At 43.6% G+C, this 24,188-nt stretch overlaps 1 protein-coding gene across 8 annotated transcripts in view; it reads left to right on the forward strand.

Annotated features, from left to right (window-relative positions):
- The first annotated feature begins 12,484 nt into the window (after positions 1-12,484).
- The window catches only part of Stim1 (stromal interaction molecule 1), a 163,284-nt gene continuing 151,580 nt past the window's right edge, over positions 12,485-24,188 (forward strand). For 5 of the 8 annotated variants that reach the window (XM_063267236.1, XM_063267232.1, XM_063267252.1 and 2 more), the window contains exon 1: positions 12,485-13,763. In XM_063267236.1, the coding sequence (XP_063123306.1) occupies positions 13,625-13,763 (139 nt within the window). In that variant the 5' untranslated portion in view covers positions 12,485-13,624. The remainder of the gene's footprint in view (positions 13,764-24,188) is intronic. The other 3 variants (XM_063267229.1, XM_063267233.1, NM_001108496.2) reach the window with 2 other exon arrangements.

Raw genomic sequence — 24,188 nt, forward strand, 5'->3', positions numbered from 1 at the left:
TAAGGGTTAACATGTAACTGAAATAACCTTACTGTATATTCAAATAAAACTGCAAACAAAACACCGGGCTTTCAAATGCCTTCCAAGCAATTTGAGTTGTTTTATTCACATCGTGAAGACAGATTTTCCCTGGAGTTTTTCCTGTTCAGAAAACATTTCAAGACCTTGCTCTTCTGGGCTGCTTCTTGACATGGAAACATTTTAATGTCATTGCTTTAGCCTTGATTTGGAATTTTGCTTCTTCAGCCAACTTTCTGCTCTACTAGTTGTGCTTATTTTTTTTTTTGATTTTTTTTTTATTAACTTGAGTATTTCTTATTTACATTTCGAGTGTTATTCCCTTTCCCGGTTTACGGGCAAACATCCCCCTAACCCTTCTCCCTCCCCTTCTTTATGGGTGTTCCCCTCCCCATCCTCCCCCCATTGCCGCCCTCCCCCAAACAATCACGTTCACTGGGGGTTCAGTCTTAGCAGGACCCAGGGCTTCCCCTTACACTGGTGATCTTACTAGGATATTCAATGCTACCTATGAGGTCAGAGTCCATGGTCAGTCCATGTACAGTCTTTGGGTAGTGGCTTAGTCCCTGGAAGCTCTGGTTGGTTGGCATTGTTGTTCATATGGGTTCTCGAGCCCCTTCAAGCTTTCCAGTTCTTTCTCTGATTCCTTCAACGGGGGTCCTGTTCTCAGTTCAGTGGTTTGCTGCTGGCACTCGCTTCTGTATTTGCTGTATTCTGGCTGTGTCTCTCAGGAGAGATCTACATCCGGCTCCTGTCTGCCTGCACTTCTTTGCTTCATCCATCTTGTCTAATTGGGTGGCTGTATATGTATGGGCCACATGTGGGGCAGGCTCTGAATGGGTGTTCCTTCTGTCTCTGTTTTAATCTTTGCCTCTCTATTCCCTCCCAAGGGTATTCTTGTTCCACTTTTAAAGAAGGAGTGAAGCATTCACATTTTGATCATCCGTCTTGAGTTTCATGTGTTCTAGGCATCTAGGGTAATTCAAGCATTTGGGCTAATAGCCACTTATCAATGAATGCATACCACGTGTGTTTTTCTGTGATCAGGTTACCTCACTCAGGATGATATTTTCCAGTTCCAACCATTTGCCTACGAATTTCATAAAGTCATTGTTTTTGATAGCTGAGTAATATTCCATTGTGTAGATGTACCACATTTTCTGTATCCATTCCTCTGTTGAAGGACATCTGAGTTCTTTCCAGGTTCTGGCTATTATAAATAAGGCTGCTATAAACATAGTGGAGCACGTGTCTTTTTTATATGTTGGGGCATCTTTTGGGTATATGCCCAAGAGAGGTATAGCTGGATCCACAGGCAGTTCAATGTCCAATTTTCTGAGGAACCTCCAGACTGATTTCCAGAATGGTTGTACCAGTCTGCAATCCCACCAACAACGGAGGAGTGTTCCTCTTTCTCCACATCCTCGCCAGCATCTGCTGTCACCTGAGTTTTTGATCTTAGCCATTCTCACTGGTGTGAGGTGAAATCTCAGGGTTGTTTTGATTTGCATTTCCCTTATGACTAAAGATGTTGAACATTTCTTTAGGTGTTTCTCAGCCATTCGGCATTCCTCAGCTATGAATTCTTTGTTTAGCTCTGAACCCCATTTTTTAATAGGGTTATTTGTCTCCCTGCGGTCTAACTTCTTGAGTTCTTTGTATATTTTGGATATAAGGCCTCTATCTGTTGTAGGATTGGTAAAGATCTTTTCCCAATCTGTTGGTTGCCGTTTGGTCCTAACCACAGTGTCCTTTGCCTTACAGAAGCTTTGCAGTTTTATGAGATCCCATTTGTCGATTCTTGATCTTAGAGCATAAGCCACTGGTGTTTTGTTCAGGAAATTTTTTCCAGTGCCCATGTGTTCCAGATGCTTCCCTAGTTTTTCTTCTATTAGTTTGAGTGTGTCTGGTTTGATGTGGAGGTCCTTGATCCACTTGGACTTAAGCTTTGTACAGGGTGATAAGCATGGATCGATCTGCATTCTTCTACATGTTGACCTCCAGTTGAACCAGCACCATTTGCTGAAAATGCTATCTTTTTTCCATTGGATGGTTTTGGCTCCTTTGTCAAAAATCAAGTGACCATAGGTGTGTGGGTTCATTTCTGGGTCTTCAATTCTATTCCATTGGTCTATCTGTCTGTCTCTGTACCAATACCATGCAGTTTTTATCACTATTGCTCTGTAATACTGCTTGAGTTCAGGGATAGTGATTCCCCCTGAAGTCCTTTTATTGTTGAGGATAGTTTTAGCTATCCTGGGTTTTTTTGTTATTCCAGATGAATTTGCAAATTGTTCTGTCTAACTCTTTGAAGAATTGGATTGGTATTTTGATGGGGATTGCATTGAATCTGTAGATCGCTTTTGGTAAAATGGCCATTTTTACTATATTTATCCTGCCAATCCATGAGCATGGGAGATCTTTCCATCTTCTGAGGTCTTTTTCAATTTCTTTCTTCAGAGTCTTGAAGTTCTTATTTTACAGATTTTTTAATTGCTTGGTTAAAGTCACACCGAGGTACTTTATATTATTTGGGTCTATTATGAAGGGTGTCGTTTCCCTAATTTCTTTCTCGGCTTGTTTCTCTTTTGTGTAGAGGAAGGCTACTGATTTATTTGAGTTAATTTTATACCCAGCCACTTTGCTGAAGTTGTTTATCAGCTTTAGTAGTTCTCTGGTGGTACTTTTGGGATCACTTAAATATACTATTATATCATCTGCAAATAGCGATATTTTGACTTCTTCTTTTCCGATCTGTATCCCCTTGACCTCCTTTTCTTGTCTGATTGCTCTGGCTAGAACTTCAAGAACTATACTGAATAAGTAGGGAGAGAGTGGGCAGCCTTGTCTAGCCCCTGCTTTTAGTGGGATTGCTTCAAGTTTCTCTCCATTTAGTTTAATGTTAGCAACTGGTTTGCTGTATATGGCTTTTACTATGTTTAGGTATGGGCCTTGAATTCCTATTCTTTCCAGGACTTTTATCATGAAGGGGTGTTGAATTTTGTCAAATGCTTTCTCAGCATCTAATGAAATGATCATGTGGTTTTGTTCTTTCAGTTTGTTTATATAATGGATCACGTTGATGGTTTTCCGTATATTAAACCATCCCTGCATGCCTGGGATGAAGCCTACTTGATCATGGTGGATGATTGTTTTGATGTGCTCTTGGATTCCGTTTGCCAGAATTTTATTGAGTATTTTTGCGTCGATATTCATAAGGGAAATTGGTCTGAAGTTCTCTTTCTTTGTTGGGTCTTTGTGTGGTTTAGGTATAAGAGTAATTGTGGCTACATAGAAGGAATTCGGTAGTGCTCCATCTGTTTCAATTTTGTGGAATAGTTTGGATAATATTGGTATGAGGTCTTCCATGAAGGTCTGATAGAATTCTGCACTAAACCCGTCTGGACCTGGGCTCCTTTTGGTTGGGAGACCTTTAATGACTGCTTCTATTTCCTTAGGAGTTATGGGGTTGTTTAACTGGTTTATCTGTTCCTGATTTAACTTCGGTACCTGGTATCTGTCTAGGAAATTGTCCATTTCCTGCAGATTTTCAAGTTTTGTTGAATATAGGCTTTTATAGTAAGATCTGATGATTTTTTGAATTTCTCTGAATCTGTAGTTATGTCTCCCTTTTCACTTCTGATTTTGTTAATTTGGACACACTCTCTGTGTCCTCTCGTTAGTCTGGCTAAGGGTTTATCTATCTTGTTGATTTTCTCAAAGAATCAACTTTTGGTTCTGATGATTCTTTCTATGGTCCTTTTTGTTTCTACTTGGTTGATTTCAGCTCTGAGTTTGATTATTTCCTGCCTTCTGCTCGTCCTGGGTGTATTTGCTTCTTTTTGTTCTAGAGCTTTTAGGTGTGCTGTCAAGCTGCTGACATATGCTCTTTCCTGTTTCTTTCTGCAGGCACACAGAGCTATGAGTTTTCCTCTTAGCACAGCTTTCATTGTGTCCCATAAGTTTGGGTATGTTGTACCTTCATTTTTATTAAATTCTAAAAAGTCTTTATTTCTTCCTTGACCAGGTTATCGGTGAGTAGAGCATTGTTCAACTTCCTCGGATATGTGGGCATTCTTCCCTTATTGTTATTGAAGACCAGCTTTAGGCTGGACTGATAGCACGCATGGGATTATTTCTATCTTTCTGTACCTGTTGAGGCCCGCTTTTTGACCAATTATATGGTCAATTTTGGAGAAAGTACCATGAGGAGCTGAGAAGAAGGTATATCCTTTTGCTTTAGGATAGAATGTTCTATAAATATCCGTTAAGTCCATTTGGTTCATGACTTCTCTTTGTCTATGTCTCTGTTTAATTTCTGTTTCCATGATCTGTCCATAGATGAGAGTGGGGTGTTGAAATCTCCTACTATTATTGTGTGAGGTGCAATGTGTGTTTTGAGCTTTAGTAAGGTTTCTTTTACGTATGTAGGTGCCCTTGTATTTGGGGCATAGATATTTAGGACTGAGAGTTCATCTTGGTGGATTTTTCCTTTGATGAATATGAAGTGTCCTTCCTTATCTTTTTTGGTGACTTTTAGTTGAAAATTGATTTTATTTGATATTAGAATGGCTACTCCAGCTTGCTTCTTCTGACCATTTGCTTGGAAAGTTGTTTTCCAGCCTTTCACTCTGAGGTAGTGTCTGTCTTTGTCTCTGAGGTATGTTTCCTGTAGGCAGCAGAATGCAGGGTCCTCATTGCGTATCCAGTTTGTTAATCTACATCTTTTTATTGGGGGAGTTGAGGCCATTGATGTTGAGAGATATTAAGGAATAGTGATTATTGCTTCCTGTTATATTCATATTTGGATGTGAGGTTATGTTTGTGTGCTTTTCTTCTCTTTGTTTTGTTGCCAAGACGATTAGTTTCTTGCTTCTTCTAGGGTATAGCTTGCCTCCTTATGTTGGGCTTTACCATTTATTATCCTTTGTAGTGCTGGATTTGTAGAAAGATATTGTATAAATTTGGTTTTGTCATGGAATATCTTGGTTTCTCCATCTATGTTAATTGAAAGTTTTGCAGGATACAGTAACCTGGGCTGGCATTTGTGTTCTCTTAGGGTCTGTATGACACCTGTCCAGGATCTTCTGACTTTCATAGTCTCTGTCGAAAAGTCTGGTGTGATTCTGATAGGTCTGCCTTTATATCTTACTTGACCTTTTTCCCTTACTGCTTTTAATATTCTTTCTTTATTTGGTGCATTTGGTGTTTTGAGTATTATGTGACGGGAGGAGTTTCTTTTCTGGTCCAATCTATTTGGAGTTCTGTAGGCTTCTTGTATGCTTATGGGTATCTCTTTCTTTAGGTTAGGGAAGTTTTCTTCTATGATTTTGTTGAAGATATTTACTGGTCCTTTGAGCTGGGAGTCTTCACTCTCTTCTATACCTATTATCCTTAGGTTTGATCTTCTCATTGAGTCCTGGATTTCCTGTATGTTTTGGACCAGTAACTTTTTCCGCTTTACATTATCTTTGACAGTTGAGTCAATGATTTCTATGGAATCTTCTGCTCCTGAGATTCTCTCTTCTATCTCTTGTATTCTGTTGGTAAAGCTTGTACCTACAGCTCCTTGTCTCTTCTTTTGGTTTTCTATATCCAGGGTTGTTTCCATGTGTTCTTTTTTTTTTTTTTTTTCGGAGCTGGGGACCGAACCCAGGGCCTTGCGCTTCCTAGGTAAGCGCTCTACCACTGAGCTAAATCCCCAGCCCCTCCATGTGTTCTTTCTTGATTGCTTCTATTTCCATTTTTAATTCCTTCAACTGTTTGTGTTTTCCTGGAATTCTTTCAGGGATTTTTGTGATTCCTCTCTGTAGTCTTCTACTTGTTTATTTATGTTTTCCTGTTTTTCTCTAAGGGAGTTCTTCTTGTCTTTCTCGAAGTCCTCCAGCATCATGATCAAATATGATTTTGAAACTAGATCTTGCTTTTCTGGTGTGTTTGGATATTCCGTGTTTGCTTTGGTGGGAGAATTGGGCTCCGATGATGCCATGTAGTCTTGGTTTCTGTTGCTTGGATTTCTGCGTTTGCCTCTCGCCATCAGATTATCTCTAGTGTTACTTTGTTCTTCTATTTCTGACAGTGGCTAGACTGTCCTATAAGCCTGTGTGTCAGGGGTGCTGTAGACCTGTTTTCCTGATTTCTTTCAGCCAGTTATGGGAACAGAGTGTTCTGCTTTCGGGCGTGTAGTTTTTCCTATCTACAGGTCTTCAGCTGTTCCTGTGGGCCTGTGTCCTGAGTTTGCTAGGCAGGTTGCTTGGAGTAGGAAGGTTTGTCTTACCTGTGGTCCCGAGGCTCAAGTTTGCTCGTGTGGTGTTGCTTTTGAGCTCTCCATGGGGGCAGCAACCAGGAAGATCTGCACCGCCCTTTCCGGGAGCTTCAGTGCACCAGGGTTCCAGATGGCGTTTGGTGTTTTCCTCTGGAATCAGTAATGTGTGCAGAGTGCAGTCTCTTCTGGTTTCCCAGGCGTGTCTGCCTCTCTGAAGGTTTAGCTCTCCCTCCCACGGGATTTGGGTGCAAAGAACTGTTTATCTGGTCGGTCCCTTCAGGTTCCGGCGGTGTCTCAGATGCAGGGGACCTGCTGCTCCTGTGCCCTTATCCAAGGGAACCCAGAGGCCGTGTACAGTTTCCTCTTGGGCCAGGGATGTGGGCAGGGGTGGGCAGTGTTGGTGGTCTCTTCCGGTCTGCAGCCTCAGGAGTGCCCACCTGACCAGGTGGAGAGGTCTCTCTCCCATGGAGTTTGGGAGCAGCGAGCTGCTGCGGGCAGGGATCCGCGGGTTTGGGAATCCCGCTAAAAACCGGAAGTGTCCGGTCCTAGAGGAATTTTGCCTCTGTGTGTCCTGAGTTCACCAGGCAGGTCGCTTGGAGCAGGAAGGTTTGTCTTATCTGTGGTCCCGAGGCTCAAGTTTGCTCGTGGGGTGCTTCCTACGAGCTCTCCGCCTCATTTAAAAATTAAATAAAAATACATATATGTGTATATGAATGTATACCACATGCATTTACGTACCTGAAGAAGCCAGAAGAGAGCGCTGGATCCCCTGGAGCTGGAGTTATGGGTGGTTGTGAGCTGGGGGTGCAAAAATAATCTCCAGTTTTTTTTGCAAAAGTCAAGCACCCTCATACATCTCTCCAGCCCTTTCCTTTTGAGACATGGGCTAAATTGTCATGGCTGGCTTTGAACCACAACTCATTTGTGGTCATGACAGGCCTTGAACAATTGTTTTCATTTCCTGAGCACTCCTAGAGCTGGGACTCCAGGCTTGTTCCACCAGAAGCATCGAGCGGGGCCCAAGCTCTCCAGGTCAAGCTGGTGCACTTACACTCCTGTGGAGATCGATCATGGGATTAAGGGAAGCCATCTAGTTACTTTTGAGAGAAACTCTGTCAAAGATGCATTTCTTTCATGCTTGTCTTCTTAACCACACTGGAGGCTTAGGCCTTAAACAAGGCCAGAGTGGTTAACATAGGCTATAGGTGTATTTTATGTAGCCTATACAAGGTTGTTGATTTTTGTGATACCGAGTATCAAAGTCAAGTCTTCACACAAGTAAAGCATGTGCTGTACCATTGCATCTTGTGTGTCTGTATGTGTGTGCACGTGTTTGTGTGTTTGTGTATGTGTGTGTGCACGTGTTTGTGTGTTTGTGTGTGTGCCTGTGTGTGTTTGTGGGTGTGTGTTAGTGATCAGAAGTCAGACTTGGGTGTCATTGTACAGGAGTTATCCACTGTGGGTTTTGTTTGTTTGCTTGTTTGTTTTGTTTTTTGAGACAAGGCCTCTCATTAGCCAGGAGCTTCCCAAATACCCTAGTTTGGCTGGCTAACGAGTCCCAGGAATCCACTTGTTTTTACTTCCCCCCCAGCACCACTGTTCTAGGGACACTAACACACCAGATTCTTGTGCTTACACTGAGGATCCATAGCCAGGCTTTATACTTTTAAACTTAGTTGCATGTAAAGGAACAGAAGAACAATAAGTTTTTTTCACAATATTTAAAGAGAGACATTGGAGCTGGATAGGTGCCTCAGTGGTTAGCGCACGCCACCTCCTGTTTGGTTAAGAGGGTCTGAGTTGGGTACTTAGCACCCACATCAGGTGGCTAAAAACATCTACTGGAACTCTAGCGCCAGGGGATCTGTTGCTCTACTCTAGTCTCTGTGGACACCTGCATACATCTGTGCAGGCACACATAGGGGTACACAATACAGTAATTAATAAAAACAGCAACAACAACAACAATAACAATAATACCTGTTTTCGTTTGGTCCCCAGCTCTGAAAAAAAAAGAAAAAAAAAGAATAATACCTGTTTTCCCAGATCCCAGATATGGAAAACTAATTTGTGGTAGCAAGGGACTGCATTCATGATCTCTCCTTAAAGTTTTTTCTTTTTTTCTTTTCCTTTTATGATTTGGGTGTATATAGTCCAGGCTAGCCTCAGATTCACTATGTTGTTGGGACTGGCCTGAACTCCTCATTCTTCTGCTTCTACCTCTCTAGCGATGGGATTATGTATGACCTCCTCTTCTTTCTGAGACAGCTTCCCACTATGTGGCCCAGGCTGACCTCAAACTCATGCTCTTCCCGCTTCAGCCTCCATAGTGGCTGGCTAGTGGCTAGGATTACACTCATGCACACAATAATTTGAGACAGGCTCTTACTCTGTACCAGATGTCCTAGAACTCATTGAGTAACTAGGCTGGCATTGGATTTCCAGCTCAGTGTCTTAGGGTTTCCATTGCTTTGAAGAGACACAATGACCACGGCAACTCTTACGAAGGAAAACATTTAATTGGGGCTGGCTTACAGTTTCAGATCATCCATTATCATCATGGCAGGAAGTATGGCAGCATTCCAGGCAGACATGGTGTCGGAGGTGGAATCGAGAGTTCTACATCTGAAGGCAAGCAAGAGACTCCTCTGCAGACAGCCAGGAGGAGGCTCTGTTCTGCGTTAGGCAGAGCCTGAGCATAAGCATCTCAACGCCCACTCCAGTGATTCATTACTGTTAACAATGCCATACCTCCTAATCCTGCCACTCACTGGGCCACAGATAGGCAGGCAACCACTTTTATTATTTATTTATTTATTTATTTATTTATTTATTTAATTTTAAAGAATTTTTATGTATATGAGTACACTGTTGCTGTCTTCAGACACACCAGAAGAAGGCATCAGGTCTCATTACAGATGGTTGTGAGCCACCATGTGGTTGCTGAGAATTGAACTCATGATCTCTGGAAGAGGAGTCAGTGCTCTTACCTGCTGAGCCATCCCTCCAGCCCCCCAACTTTTATTTTTATGTGCTTTAGTGTTTTGTCTACATTTATGTCTGTTTGAGGGTGTCAGGTCTTGGAGTTATGGTTGTGAGCTGCCGTTGTGCTGGGCATTGAATCCGGGTCCTTTGGAAGAACAGTTAGTGCTCTTAACTCTCCAGCCCCTGGCTCAACTTCTTAAATGCTAGGATCACAGGTGTGACTGACAATGCCTGACAAAACCTAATTACTTGTGCATGTGAGTGTGTACTTGTGTGTGTGAGGGTGGTGGTGGTGGGGGAAAGGGATCAAACCCAGAGCCTTGTGCTTGCAAGGCAAATACTAATAAGCTATATTTCTAGCCCTTTTCTACTCTGTAAGTTTTTCTGTGTTGTACAATACCAATTTTTATTATTTATTTATTTATTTATTTATTTATTTTATTTTTTAAAGATTTATTTATATTTTAAAGATCATATATAAGTACAGTGTACCTGTCTTCAGACACACCAGAAGAGGGCATTGGATTCCATTACAGATGGTTGTGAGCCACCATGTGGTTGCTGGGAATTGAACTGAGGACCTCTGGAAGAGCAGTCAGTGCTCTTAACCACTGAATTTTTAAAAAATTACTTTTCACTATACTCAGAATTGAAGCCAGAGCCTTGGCATGGGGGACAAGCCCTGTTTCTCAGTTCTCTGAGATTAGCTTTAGTTATGTGTGTGTCTGCAGGGCGTGTGTGTGCATTTGAGTGTGTGTGTGTGTGTGTGTGTGTGTGTGTGTGTGTGTGTGTTTGTGTCTGTGTCTGTGGAAGGCAGAAGAGGGCATTGGATCCCCCTGGAGCTGGACATTCAGGTGGTTATGAGAGACCTGATGTGGATCCTCTGAAAGAACTCATGCACTCGTAGCTGCTGAGCCATTTCTCCAACTCCTTGATAAGTTATTCTCTGCCGGTGAAATGAGCCTTTTCAAGCTGAATGTAAGTATATAAAAGGTAGGTTTATTGGGAAGCCACTCTCAGGTCGGTTCGCTGGTCCATGGAATGAGGCCAGGGAAGTTGCCTTGAGGAGGAGGACAGAGGGGATGGGGAAGAGAAAGAGCATACACATGCAGGGAGAGAGAAAATGCAGAGGGAGGGAATGAGGAGGAGAGCAAGGAGACCAAAATGTCTGGATTTTATAGGAAAGAGCTTTGTGGGAGGGGAAACCCAGGCCCTGGGTAGAGGGAGTTTATGTCAGGTCAGCACTGAGGGATGCAGGGAGAACCTGGAGGCTAGGTCCACTGTGGTACGTTAAATATACACCTCAGCTGTGTGTCCTGAGTCTGAATCCCAAAAGGTCTCAATCCTTTTTTGGTGACAATCTGTTGATACTGTGTCCACCTTCCTGCCTGATTTCCAATCTGTAGTCCCCGCCACCATCACTCCTACCTAAGACTCAGTCATATTGCCTAAGTGTTCATTTTGTCACTTGAGTTTGAGAGCTGGCTCAGAACACAGGCCTGACAGAATCTAGGTCAGGGGTTTGCCTTTTGTTCTGGCCAATTTTCTAATACAGCTGTCACTCAATAAATATTTGTGTAATCAAATGAACTCTTACCAGTGAGCTTTTTACTAAGTATTTATTGTGTGCAGGTGTATATCCCAGAGACCTCTGGAAACTCACAAGCACACTGTAGTGGGAGGGAGAGACATATTTATGGCCTCACTCTGTGGACTGATTTTGAAGGGTGATATAGATAGTAGTTTCTCTTCCTTCGTTCTTTCCTTCCTTCCTTCTTTCCTTCCTCCCGCCCACCCTCTCTCCTTCCTTTCTTTCTGTCTGTCTTTCTTTCTTTGAAACAGGGGTTCTCTGTGTCCTAGAACTCACTCTGTAGACCAAGCTGGCCTGGTACTCATGTAGATCTCCCTGCCTCTGTCTCCCAACTGCTGGGACTAAAGGTGTTCATCACCATGCCTGATGGGTAATTTCTTTAAAAAGTTTTTTACGCTTGTTTTTGGCACATGTGGAGGTTAAGAGGAGAACTTGTGGGAGTCATTCTCTTTTCCCACAATGTGGCTTCTGATACTGGGATTCAGTTTGTCTGGCTTTTGTGGTGAGCTCCTTTACCCATTGAGCCATCTTGTCAGCCTTGACTTGGCCCTTCTAAGGTTATTGAACAATATCTAGAGTAACAAGAGTCTAAGTTTATTGGTGAGGAGCCGGTGGGGAAGTAGAGCAGGTGAGGAAGGTTTCCGGTAGAAGAAATAACAGACACAAATGCTCTAAAGCCTGTTTGATGTGTTTGGGAACTTCCTGAAGGTCCATTTTTAGTGTGGCATATAGAGCGCTTGTTTAGCATGTCTGAGGTTCTGGGTTTGATTATATTGTAAAAGTACACACACACACACACACACACGAAAGAAAAAAAAAAAAAGGCCAGTGCGATGGGAGATTAACAGAGTGGGGAGAGTGATAGTAGATGACGTCCAACATGTATTTTTATATCAACAGCCTAACCCTTAAGCCAGGCAGCTGTTGGGCAAATCCGTGTTCTGGTCTTCAAAGGGCTCACTCATAACAGGAGCTGGTTTATCACTGTCAGAAGAGGGACTGGGCCTAATCCAGTCTCCTGCCTCCGATGCCAAGGACAGGGGTAGGGCACGGAGGTTTCCGTAACGATCTGCTGACAGTAACGCTTGAGAAGAGAACAGGAAGTATAGGCTTTGTTAAAGGAAGCCTGGGCGGGGTTCTCTGTTTTTGGGGCACTTATACTCAAGTCGTTACCATCTCCTCTAACGGAATCAGAGAGATAGGAGAACGAGATAGGAGGAACCGGTCACAGGCTTTACCCCATAAACCTCAAGAGGTTGGGGCTTGAGGGGTGGGTTGCAAGAGCTACACGAGGGCATCTGATGTAGATCAGAGGCAGGAAGGGGTGTTAGGAAGGCAGATAGATCTTTTAGGCTATGTACAGGTGAAGTTTTACCTACAGTGGGATGGACATTTCATTCCACTTTTGGAATAATTTCTTTTTTAAACACTCGTATCCTCTAAAGAGCTTGACTAGGGGCTCCCCTTCCCTCGGTAACCCTCTAGAAAGGATCAGGGCCACCTAGGAACTAGTTCTTTTGCAGTACTTATATATGACCACCAGGAACCGCTGCGTACAGCACACAGGAGGCGCGGGTTCTTGAGCCGCAGAGAGGCGGAAGCCGATTGGCTGCGAGGCGCGTCGAAAGGGCGGAGCCTGGGAGTCGGGAGTTGGGGGCTGGGAGCGCGCCCCTGGGCCAAACCTAGCGGGACCATAATCACTTCAGGCGGTTCCGGGTCTGTCATCCTAGTGCGGGGTTTCTGTCCAAACTGGCTTAACAGTGGAGCCCGGAGAGCAGCTCTGCGGCCCGGAGATCCGGATAGGGCAGTAGCTGTCACCGCCGCCGCAGGCCTGAGTTACCTGAGCAACTGCGTGTCAGGGGCCCGCCTGCAGGCGGGCGTTAGAGCGGGAGGCTGGGGTGCTCACGGCCGAGGCCGAGGCCCCATCCTTGTAGCGGGGCCGCGGTCCTGACGACCACCAGCGCAGGTCGGGCCCCAACGAGACCCCGCCATTTGCGGGGGGCTCTGGCGGGCGGTCTCCAACAGGTTATTCCGGGATAAGCCGGCTCTGGGGCGGGCCCGAGCTTCGCTGGGGGCCGGGCGGCGCGGGGCGGGCCGGCGATAGAGCACGCCCCCGCCCATTTCGGGCCCGCCCCGCGCCGCCCTCCCGCCCTCCCGGGAGCCGCTGTCCCGGGCCTGGCCCGTGCGCGTCCGCCTGCTGCACCGGGGGACCAGGAGCCGCAGAGGTACGGGACCCGGCGGGGGCGCTGACCTCGGCCTAGGAGTCTTAGGATCCTAGAGACATCGGTGTCTGCTAGGGCCTGTAGGTCGCACGCCGAAGCCCTAGCTGCTGAGGCTCACCGCTGGTCCGCGGGGCGAGGTCAGGTGCCCCCCTTCTCTCCTCCCTTCTCTCCCTCCCCCACCTCCGTGCGGGCGGGAGATTCTGCCCGCCTCCTCCCGCAGGGGTGCAGCAAGCTGCGGAGCTGACAGCGGCCCCGCAGCCACCCTGCTCAAACTCTCCGGAAGCAGCTAGAGCTCAGGCCGCCGCCGCCGCAGCTTCGGCGGACCCACAGTTGGACCGGAGACTCCGATCCTTCTGCGTCCAAACTTGGGGCACTTGACCTTCGGTTGTCGAAGGAGGTAAGCCCGCAGGTGGCTGGACAGCTGCGGCGACGCCGCGAGGGCATCTTGCTTTGGAACCGTCGTCTGCACTCCCCGACTCTGGGATTTGCTTCTGGGATCCAAAGGTGTCTACAGCAGGCGCATGTTGACCGAGACCTTCCGTCATGGATGTGTGCGCTCGTCTTGCCCTGTGGCTTCTTTGGGGGCTCCTTCTGCATCAGGGCCAGAGTCTCAGCCATAGTCACAGTGAGAAGAATACAGGAGCTAGCTCGGGGGCGACTTCTGAAGAGTCTACCGAAGCAGGTAAAGAAGGCCTGGCGGCGGGCTGGACTGGGTTGAGGGCTTAATTGACTCAAAACTGAGTGGTTCGAAGTGGGCAAGTTGGAATTTCCGCACATGTGAGATACACCATAGCACTGTGTAGTCTCAGTAGTCCAAGAAGTTCTTTCGTGTAGCAGTCATGCCTAATGTTAGTCTTTCCTCTGAGCAACTTTCCTTATCCCTCCTCTGGATGGTAGTGAGAAGCCTCTTGGGGACACCTTGACTCTTTAGATCAGTAAGGTTAAGGGCCCATTCAGGACTTCTTGTCTGAAAGAGTGGCTTTCTCAGATGTTAAAATCGCTTTTAGCCAGTTTTATCACTTGAGGTTTAAGAGGGTGGGTGGGTGGCGGTGGTGGGTTGAGGCCACTGGAGGTGGGCAGGGAAGATCAGGGCAGGGCTGGGTCTGTTTTTCTATAGCTTGGTGTTCAGGTGTGCCTTTCTGTTCTAACCACCGTGAGAACCGTAGTCCCTCCTTTCCCTTAGGAAATCTGTCTTTTGGTTGTGCCCGTGTGAAATATCAAGGCAAGTCCTTAGATGGAATCCTGTTTACCACTAGGGACTTAAATGGCCCTTTCTTGACTTCTCTGTAATAAAAAATCCTGGGACCACTTGTTGACTTAATCCGTTTCTTCTGACTGATGAGAGTAAGGGTTCCGTGTTATTATTTTTAATCTGTTCTTATTTTCCCCGTATACTTGTGGAGCCTCGCTCAGCAGCAGTAGCTGCGGCCAATACTTTCACAGTAGAAAGGAACCTTTAAAAAATATAATTAATTTACACAAAGCTTAGAAGTTCACCAGTTCTCTTTTTCTGTTTCTCACACCCTGTCACTGTGATCTGCCTCAGAGTGTAGCCTGAAGGGTTGGGTGCAGAAGAATAGTTAGGGTGTTTGAGGACAGGCACATTCAGTGAGGGGATGTCTCAGTGGGTATCTGATGATACGAGTAGGTGAAGGATATAAATCACCGTGGGTGGAGTGTTTTGTGGATTGCATTAGTGGTAGACTTTTTCTTGGGCTGCCCTCTTTCAGTTTTCTTGACTTGGTTGTTGAAATTTTAGTTGTTTCAAGGGCTGTTTTGCAGATGAGGCCAGGACTGCCCCTTGTACAAGCATGGAGTTAGAGTTGTGGTTTTTAGGATCGGTCCTTCCTGCAAATGAATCCTGCATCTTCATAGGAAGTCTCTTAGGCCTCTGAAACTTAGCTTAAATGTTTTTCCCCCCATGGGTCTATGGTTGAACTGTGAAGTAAGCCCGAGTAGCATTTCTGCAGTCGCAGTGACAGACATCCTGGTTTATAATTGGTAATTTATCCTTTTGTTTTCACTTCAGAATATGTGTGTATGGCATAAAATCAATCTTTCTGAGAGCCGTTTTGTATGTCAGATCTAAACTAAAAGGATGCAGCTTCGAGTTTCAGGCATTAGCAAAGCCTTTAGGAAGTTGACTCTCTCTCTCTCTCTCTCTCTCTCTCTCTCTCTCTCTCTCTGTGTGTGTGTGTGTGTGTGTGTGTGTGTGTGTGGTGTGCACCTTTTGCCTAAGGTAGGGAAGCATTCCAGCATTCCTCGGGAATACCTCATGCTGATTTTATGGAGACATTCCTCATATATCCTATTTTAGAGGACTGAGTATTCCGATTATGCCATAAAGGCCTCTCTTTTTATCTTTATTTCCTCTTAGTTCAGAAACTGGCTTCCATCGTTGTAGTAATTATATTCCAGGGAGGAAAGTCTCAGAGACTGTGTGTTAGGAATGCCTATGGCTTTTGTGGGAGTGTGGGTGTCCTTCCTACCTGTATTGTTTTGGTAGTTTGTCTCCTTGTGTCACTATGGAACTTTGGCTCAGGCAGGGACTTAATTTTTTCAAAGAAGTGGCTTATACCCTAGATTATGCAAAGGGTTTGGAGAGACACTGTTGATATAGCTAGGGACTCTTGAAGTCTTTCCAAGCTCTCTGTGTCCATAGAATACAGGGGGGGTTTTACTTGCTGTTAAAGCTATGCCTTCTACACCGCCCTGCCCCCTTCTCTTTCTTTAGAGATAGGATCTTCAGTAGCCTAGGTTGGCCTTAAACTTAAAATGTAGCTGAAGCTGGTCTTAAACCCTTGATCTTCTTGCCTCCACTACTCAAGGACTGGACTACAGGCCACAATGGTAGCCTGGCTAGCTACCATTTTTCTCAGCAAGATTCAACCTAACTGGTAAATTTGTGTGCTCTGTACAGCTTGTATTTTACAGTTATATGACTTATTCTGCAAAGACTCACAATAGCCCTATTAAAATGCAGGGAAATCCTTATTTTTACATGTGAATAAATGCCTTGGGCTATCAAGATGGCTCAGAGAGTAAAGGTTCTGCCTGTGCATATCTGGTGACCTAAGCTCAATCCCTGGGACCAAGTAAGGTGCAAGGAGAGAATTGACCCTATAAAGTTGTCCTCTGATCTCTATATGTACATCATGGTATATGTGCTTACAAATACACATTGTGCACATGTATACACACACACACACACACACACACACACACACACACAGAGAGAGAGAGAGAGAGAGAGAGAGAGAGAGAGAGAGCGCGAGACTGACAGACTGACTGAGGGAGACTGAGGGACTGAGAGAGTAGGCTGGCTTCTTTGCTTGGTATTTGAAGCAGGTGTTCTGATCTTAAGTCCTGGACGTCTTCCATCTTCTCAGGTCCTGTCCTGTTAAGGGAGTTCTAGGTGGGGCCTAGAAGATGTTGCTCTCCTTTTGGAAATTAGGTAGTCCCTGGTGTCTCTGTGTCTGAGATCCAAGAAAAGGGATGCTTTTTTTCCTCTTCAGGAAAGGTGTTGATAAAAGAAGCCCCCCGCCCCCAACCACCCCATTACCTTTTAATGTGTCATAAGATTTGATTCCAAGGATTTTGCTAAAATCCTTATGGTGGCCAGGAATGATGACATGTAATTATAGTTCCAGCACTCAGAGGCAGAGGTAGAGGTAGGTGGATTTCTGTGAGTTCTAAGCCAGCCTGGTCTAAGTGAGTTCCAGGATGTTAGGAATACATAGAGAAGACTGTCTCAAAAAATGTTTATGGTGCACTAGGGGTTTAGCTTAGTGGTAGAGTGCTTGGTTAGCTTGGTTATGAAAGATCCTGGGTTCCATTTCCAGCACGACTTAGAAAAAAAAAAAGAAAGAAATACTTAATGACTTTTTCATGTTTTCTTGACCAGGGGCTGGAGAGATGACCCACTGTTAAGAACACTTGTTGCTTCTGCAGAGAATCTGGGTTCTGTTTTCAGCACTTACATGGTGGCTCACAACCATCCTTAACTCTAGTTTTTAGGGGCTCTGCTGCCCTCTTATAACCTTTGAGAGCACCCAACATGCACTTGGTGCACATAAATACATGCAAGTGAAGCACTCATACACATAAAATAAAAATAAATATAAAAAACAGGCCAAAAGCTAACTCTGACCATGGGGCTGAGGTTATACTGGTAGCTTCGTTGATAGAGTACATGTCTTGCATGCATGGTATCCTGGATTTGATCTTTAGTTAACACCAAAACCAAACCACCTCACCCACCAACCAGACAAACAGAATCTCCTCTGAACCCTGAGCTTGCAGTGCTCTCTTTAGGCAGTGGATAGAACTTTCCTGTCACTTTTTGTCTTAAAAAAATATTTGAACACCCAGTTGTGTTAAGTCATTTTCTCAGGAGAGATCTGTCTATGACTGTGTTATTCTAGGGCCTATACTTTTTAAGCTGACTCAGAATGAGTATCAGGAACTTATACGCTCTAGGGTCATTGCTTGCAGAAATTCAAATGTTTTCTACAGAATGTGTTTTGTGTAAGAGACCTCAGGTCGAGTCTGGAGTTGTGGCTGCCATGATAGGTGGTTTTGAGGGTTTTGAATCAGAAACTGGTTTAGCTCAAGTAAGGTTTTGGAGGATAGGCATCTATGTAGAGTGTAGGCTGTCTTCTCAATCAGCTTCTTTGGAGTGACCCATCAGGACCCAGCCAGCCCACCCAATTAGTTGCTGCTGCCTCCAAGGCTATAAATGGCCTGGCCATCTTGGTAGCTATGCTAATTTTAGCTGAGGGTGGCTCCTGGAACAAGGCTGGAGCCAAGAGCATGTGGGTGGGGCTTGGTTGAAGCTAATACAGGGGCTGGCAAGAGGGACACACTATCCTGGGGCAGCCAGGACATATTTACTTCCAGGCCTTAGCTTTGACAGTCACCTTTAGCTAGGTTAATTGATTCAGCAAACATTAAACAGCGCCAGCTCATATGTTGTTTATTCAACAAGTGTTTGAGTGGCTGCTCTGGGTCATACTCTGTGTGCTTTAGGTGGGGATTTAAGGATGAATGAAAGGGTCATCTTCCTTCTTCATGGAAGTTATACTCTTGCTGGGGACACAGTTCATAAGCACACAAATAAACATTGTCTTGTGAGAAGTGGAATGGAGGACAATGCAAGCAGGAGGAGGGACTGGAGGCATAGTTAAAGCTAGGACCTATTGTCTAACAGGACAGAACGTGGTACAGTAACATCAGCAATAATGATGACAGTCACTGTGCAGCTCCGACTGGCCTGGAACTCACAGAGATTCACCTGCTTCAACCTCCCAAGTGGAGGATTAAAGGCATGCACTGCCACTCCTGGCTCATTATAAACTTTTATTCCATTTAATTATTACAAGCAGCTTCTCTGATAAATGTCATCCTTGTTTTATAGCATAGGAAATTAAATGAGAGAAGTTGAACAACTTTCCCAATGTTAGATAGAGAATAGAGAACCAGTGCTTGAATTCAGGACTCTGACTCTTTTTCTTAGCACTACCTCAGCTTGTAAGTTACCTTGGAAAAGTCATAGTTTGGGTGTGTATATTTGTGTATGCATGCATGCATACATGCATACATACATACATACATACATACATACATACATACATACATACATACGTACAGCTGTGGCAACTCCTGAGGACCAAGTGACTAACCCTGCCTGGGAAAGCTGGGGGAGGCTTTACAGTTTCCCCCACAGTTTTTCTCAGATCTTGGGGATAAAATGTGGTTGCTTAATTTAAAAGTTAAGAGATGGAAATGTTAAGTAGTTCATCCTACTCATTTTTATATATAAGGAAACTGATACCCAGAGAGGCAGTAAATATAAATTTCATAGTAGGTTATTGGTAAAGAAACTAGACTAGGATATTTGAGTCAAAGATACTGACTTAGTTATTCAGTGTGTAAGTCAGGGTAATGACTGTTATTATTACATTATATTATATTATTATACTGCTTGCCTCTGCTCTAGAAGGAACTACCCAATGAGCTTGAGTTTCATGTAGCCCAGGCTGGCCTTGAGCTTACTATGTATGAAGATTACTTTGAGCTCCTGATTTTCCAGCCTCTTATCTCCCAAGTGCTTGGGATTGCTTGAGTTACAAGTATGTTTGTGCCACCATGTCTGGATTTATTTAGATAATACTAAATGCAACATCATGAATAGATTTAATCAAGTTCAAGTTCTAACAGTATAGACTGTGTAGGCAAAGGAAGAGAGCTCTGTATAAGCTATACTAACCTAAGGTGACCGAGGGGGGTTGAAGGAAAGGGTATTCTGGATGTGGGTAACCAGTGTGAATGTGTGGGCTCTCACTGTCGGGTGGTTTGGTAATTAGACAGGTGCTTCATTGTTGGGTAGCTGCTTCATGTGAGCACCTGGATGCAGTCATGTGTGACCTATTGCTAGTTCTCATAATTACCATAATTTTAAAGTTATGATGAATATAAATACTATTTTCAGTTATTTGTAACAGTGTACTACGATGTGAGACTGTACATGATTTTGACTGGTGACAAAAATTATAGGTACTGTTAACACTGTGTTTGATTGCATTTATATTGTATACACATATGTTTAGAAGAAATACTAACTTGCAAGAGAATATTGAAAATGATAATGTAGGCCAGGTGTGATGATGGATGCCTATGATCACAGGCATTTAGGAGACAGAGGCAAGATGATCATCAGAAGTTTGAGGGCATGGATTGGAGAGATGGCTCAGCAGTTAAGAGCATATGCTGTTCTGTTAGAGGACAAAGTTTGCTACCTAACACCCATATCAGGTGCCTCACAACTGCCTATAACTCAGATTGAGAGAATCCGTTGCTCTGGCCAAACTCATACTCATGTCCTATATTCATCTCTACATATTCATGTGTATACACACATACACATGATTAAAGTAAGTCTTAAAAAAGTTTGAGTCTTACCTGGTTTTCAAAATGAAATCTCTACCAGCTATGGTGTTGGCCAGAAGGAATGAGGCCTCGTTGAAGGCAATGGTTTCCTTGGTCTTCAGAGACCTTGGGCTCTAAGTCCTCTGTGGAGTCTTTGGTTTCCTGATGGTAGCCTTTGAGACACATTGCAGAGTGGCTTCATGAGCGTCTTGTGGTACATTTCTATCTGTGGGGACTGATTCTCAGGAAACTCAGCAGCTCTGGCTGTCAGGCTCTTGAGGAGGAAAAAAAGATATAAAACTTAGCTTACTATGGGTTTGTTTTTTGTTGTTTATAAAACATATGAAACCCTAAGATAACAAAATGTAAAATTCGTATGCACACAAAAAATAAACTAGTAACAATACAGTTTTCTTTATTAAGTCAAGGGCACTTTTTATGACTTTCTGATATAGGCATAGTACTTTGTGTGTGTGTGTGTGTGTGTGTGTGTGTGTGTGTGTGTGTGTGTGTGTGTGTATGTGTATATATATATATATTTCCTCCCTGGGATCTTTGTGAAGGAATAGAGGAATGGCTGTACTTTATTGTTTTTATTGTGTTAAGTCTACCCACTGTTGAGGTTTGTTGGAAAAGCTGGTAATCAGCGACTTTTGGCATGAGATTGTATTATTTTTCCTTCTTTTGAATGTCTCATGTTTGGACCTTTTTTCAACTTTTGGAGCTAGTACTGTTTACTTGAGGCACTTCTATTTTTATTTAAATTCAGGCCCCTTCTTAATCTTTTATTTATCCTCATTTTTGCTATTTTCAAGAAGAATTTGTAGCTGACAATTTGCCTTCTAGAACATATAGCTAAAAAGGATAGTTTCAAAACAGTAACTGGGAATCTGGGCTTGTGCTATTTTTTTTTTAAATCAAAAACATTACTCATTGGTATGCTCCAAAGTGTGTGGATTTCTCTCATATTCACAACCTCTGTCTGCTACAGTCTTGCTGTAGGTATGTTGTCCAAGGTGTTTGAATAGGATAGCCATTTGTTACAAAGCTGCACTGGGGATTGGCTTAGTTGTTAGAATGCTTGCCTAGCATACATGAGGCCCTGGGTTTTAATATCTAGGATGGCATAAACTGGTCATGGTGGCTCATATCTGTAATCCCAGAACTCAGGAAGTAGAGACAGGCCGTCTTTAGCTATGTAAGGACTTTGAAGCTAGCTTGTGATAAATGAGACCAGAACAATTATAGTTCTTAGCACAAGGCTTGGTTTATGGCATACTATACATATTATAAGGTCTGTGCATTTGATTAGATTTTGTTAAGTAGTTTGGATGCTACTGTAGTTGCTAGGTACTTGAAAGTTGAGTATTTTTCTTGGAGGGGGTTGCTTAAAGACACAAGCTTCACTTATTTGGAAAACTCCTTCTTTTAGAATTTCATATTCACTTAGGATCATTGATAAATAAGCCTTATATTTGTTTTTAAAGAGTAAAAGAAAAGGCTAATGAGATGGTTCAGTGGGTAAAAGCTCTCGCCATACCAGCCTGATGACCTGAGTTCAGTCCCTGGAAATTACCATGGAAGGACTGAATAGAGTCCTGAAGTTGTCATCTGACCTCTACATGAATGCTATAACAGGTACACACACACACACACACACACACACACACACACACACACACAACACAGAGTTACAGTTGCACTAATACAATAAGAAATGAAAAAATATTCAACTCCAGATCAGTTTGGGACCAATAAACTCATTTTACTTGGAAGAAGTATTAACTAATTTAATTTACTATGTGTGTGAGCATGATGTATATGTGTGTTTGGGTAGGTGGTGCATGTGTCTGAGGTTAGAGAACAACTTTCAGTAATAAATTCTCTCCTGTCTTCAAGTGATCTTCTTGTCCATTTTTTGTTTATTTGATACAAGCTAGAGTCTGGGAAGAGGACCCTTAAATGAGAAAATACCTCCATTAGATTGCTTATAGATAAATCTGTGGTGCATTTTATTGATGTGGGAGAGCCCAGATCACTGTGGGAGATGCCATCCCTGGGCAAGAGGTCTTGGGTTGTAGAAGAAAGTAGGCTAAACAATCCATGAGGAACAAGCTAGTAATTCTTGTTCTTCCATGGTCTTTGCCTCAGTTCCTGCCTTGGTTTTTCCTTGATGGACTCCAACTAGTGAGCCACATAAGCACTTTCTTCCCCACGTTGCTTTTGGTTATGGTGTTTTGTCATAGCAATAGAAAGCAAACCAAGATATATAGGTTCCAGGGGTCAAACTTAGGTTGCCAGGCCTGTGTGTCTATACTGGTTGAGCCATCTGGACAGTCCATATGTGTAAGATTTTAAAGAGACCAGGGTCTTATAATTACAAGTTAAAAAAAAAACCCAAAACAAACCCAGATAAGAGTGTCTGGGATATCTAGAACATACAAGGCCCTTGGTTTCATTCCCAGCATTGGGAAAGGAAAAGCGATAAGAATGAAGAGTGGCTGGGTGGTGGTGGCACAGGCCTTTAATCTCAGCACACAGGAGGCAAAGGCAGGCAGATCTCTGTGAGTTGGAAGCTAGCATGGACTACAGAGCAAGTTCCAGGGTAGTCAGGGACTACATGGAGGAACCCTATCTCAAAAACCCAAGGATGATCAAAGAGTAAAGAGTGGTAAGGAAAAACTAATTCGACAAAGGACTCTGCTGAGAGGGGTAGAGCTAGATAGATGCCTAGACAAAGTGGGATGATTGAGGTTTGCTTTCAATAATGTCAGAGTTGGCTACATCATGAAGTTAGGGTTTTGGGGGTCTAGCACCTTCCTTTACTAGCTGTTTGGATCTAGTGAAGAGGTTGTCATTTCTTTTTGCCTCAGAACTTTTATTTGTCCTAAAAATTGAGAACTTTGGAACTTTGCTATAGCATGATGTGAGCCATTTGGGTCCTCTCAGCCTTTGGTTTCTGAAGGCCCTAAAAACGTCATTGAGACTCTATGAGTATCTCTAAGGGTAGTTGTGTCTGCCGTCTTTCTTGAGATATAGATTCTGGGTGCAGTGGAATTGAGCTTTTATTTCAGGTTTACTTTTGACCTGAGAGAATGGTTAATAGAATATGGTTGACAGTATTTGACTTTCTATCTGGCTTAAACTCTTCCTTTTTTTCTGGCTATAACCACTTTCTTAGGGCCACCTGCAGGCTTGAAATAGTTGGGCAAGTGGACTTGGTCCTCAATTGTGTTGGTTATTTATTGATGCATAGCAAATCATGGCATAATTTCAAGGCTTAAAATAAGCATTTTTGTCTCTTTATTTCTACAGGTCAGGAATCTGAGTATAGTTTAACCTGGTGGTGGGTTGTGGCCTTACTTGAGGTTACAGTAAAGCAGCTGACTATGGCTAAAGGCACAAGCAAGGCAAGAGTGTGTGCTTTCAGCTAATTTACATTGCTTTTGGCAGGCTTTGATTTCTTGTCACATGAGCTTCTCTATATTGAGCCATCTTAGGACATGAGAGGTCGCTTCTGTCTCCCAGAATAAGTGATGAGAGAAGGGACGCGGGGAGGATACCCAGGATAAAAAGCTCAATCTTTTTATTGTCTAGCTTTAGAATTGTTAGGCTATCACTTCTTTCATAATGGTTAGGAGAAAGTCAGCCCATATTCACTGATGGATCACACAGAATGTGAAGACCAGAAAGGCAGGTATCATTGGAGCCATCTTTAGTCATGCCTCTGGTGTCACTCAAGAGCCATGCTCTTGGGAACAATGCTTTCCAGGTGCTATAGCCTTTTGGATTTTCCTTCACTTCTTTTGTTTACCTCCTAGAATCTATCTATCTGTATGTTCATCTTTCTTTTTTGACATAGGGTCTGGTATAGTTCAGAATGGCCTTGAACTCCCAATCCTCCTGCCTCTACCTCCAAAATCTGGGATTATGACCTTTGCCTTTTTGCCCTGAGTTTCTTAGAACCTTTTTTCTTTTTCTATAAATATAGGGTTTCACTATATAGCTCTGGTTGTCCTGAAACTAGCCAGGTCTGTAGTAGACCAGACTGGTCTCAAACTCACAGAAATTCCCTTGCCTCAGTCACCACTTAAGCTGTGCATCACCATTCCCAGAAACATAAGGATAATTAAAAAAAATATTTATGTGTGTGTGTGTGTGTGTGTGTGTGTGTGTGTGT

This window comes from Rattus norvegicus, chromosome 1 (genome assembly GCF_036323735.1).
Source record: "Rattus norvegicus strain BN/NHsdMcwi chromosome 1, GRCr8, whole genome shotgun sequence".
Classification (NCBI taxonomy): Eukaryota; Metazoa; Chordata; class Mammalia; order Rodentia; family Muridae; genus Rattus; species Rattus norvegicus.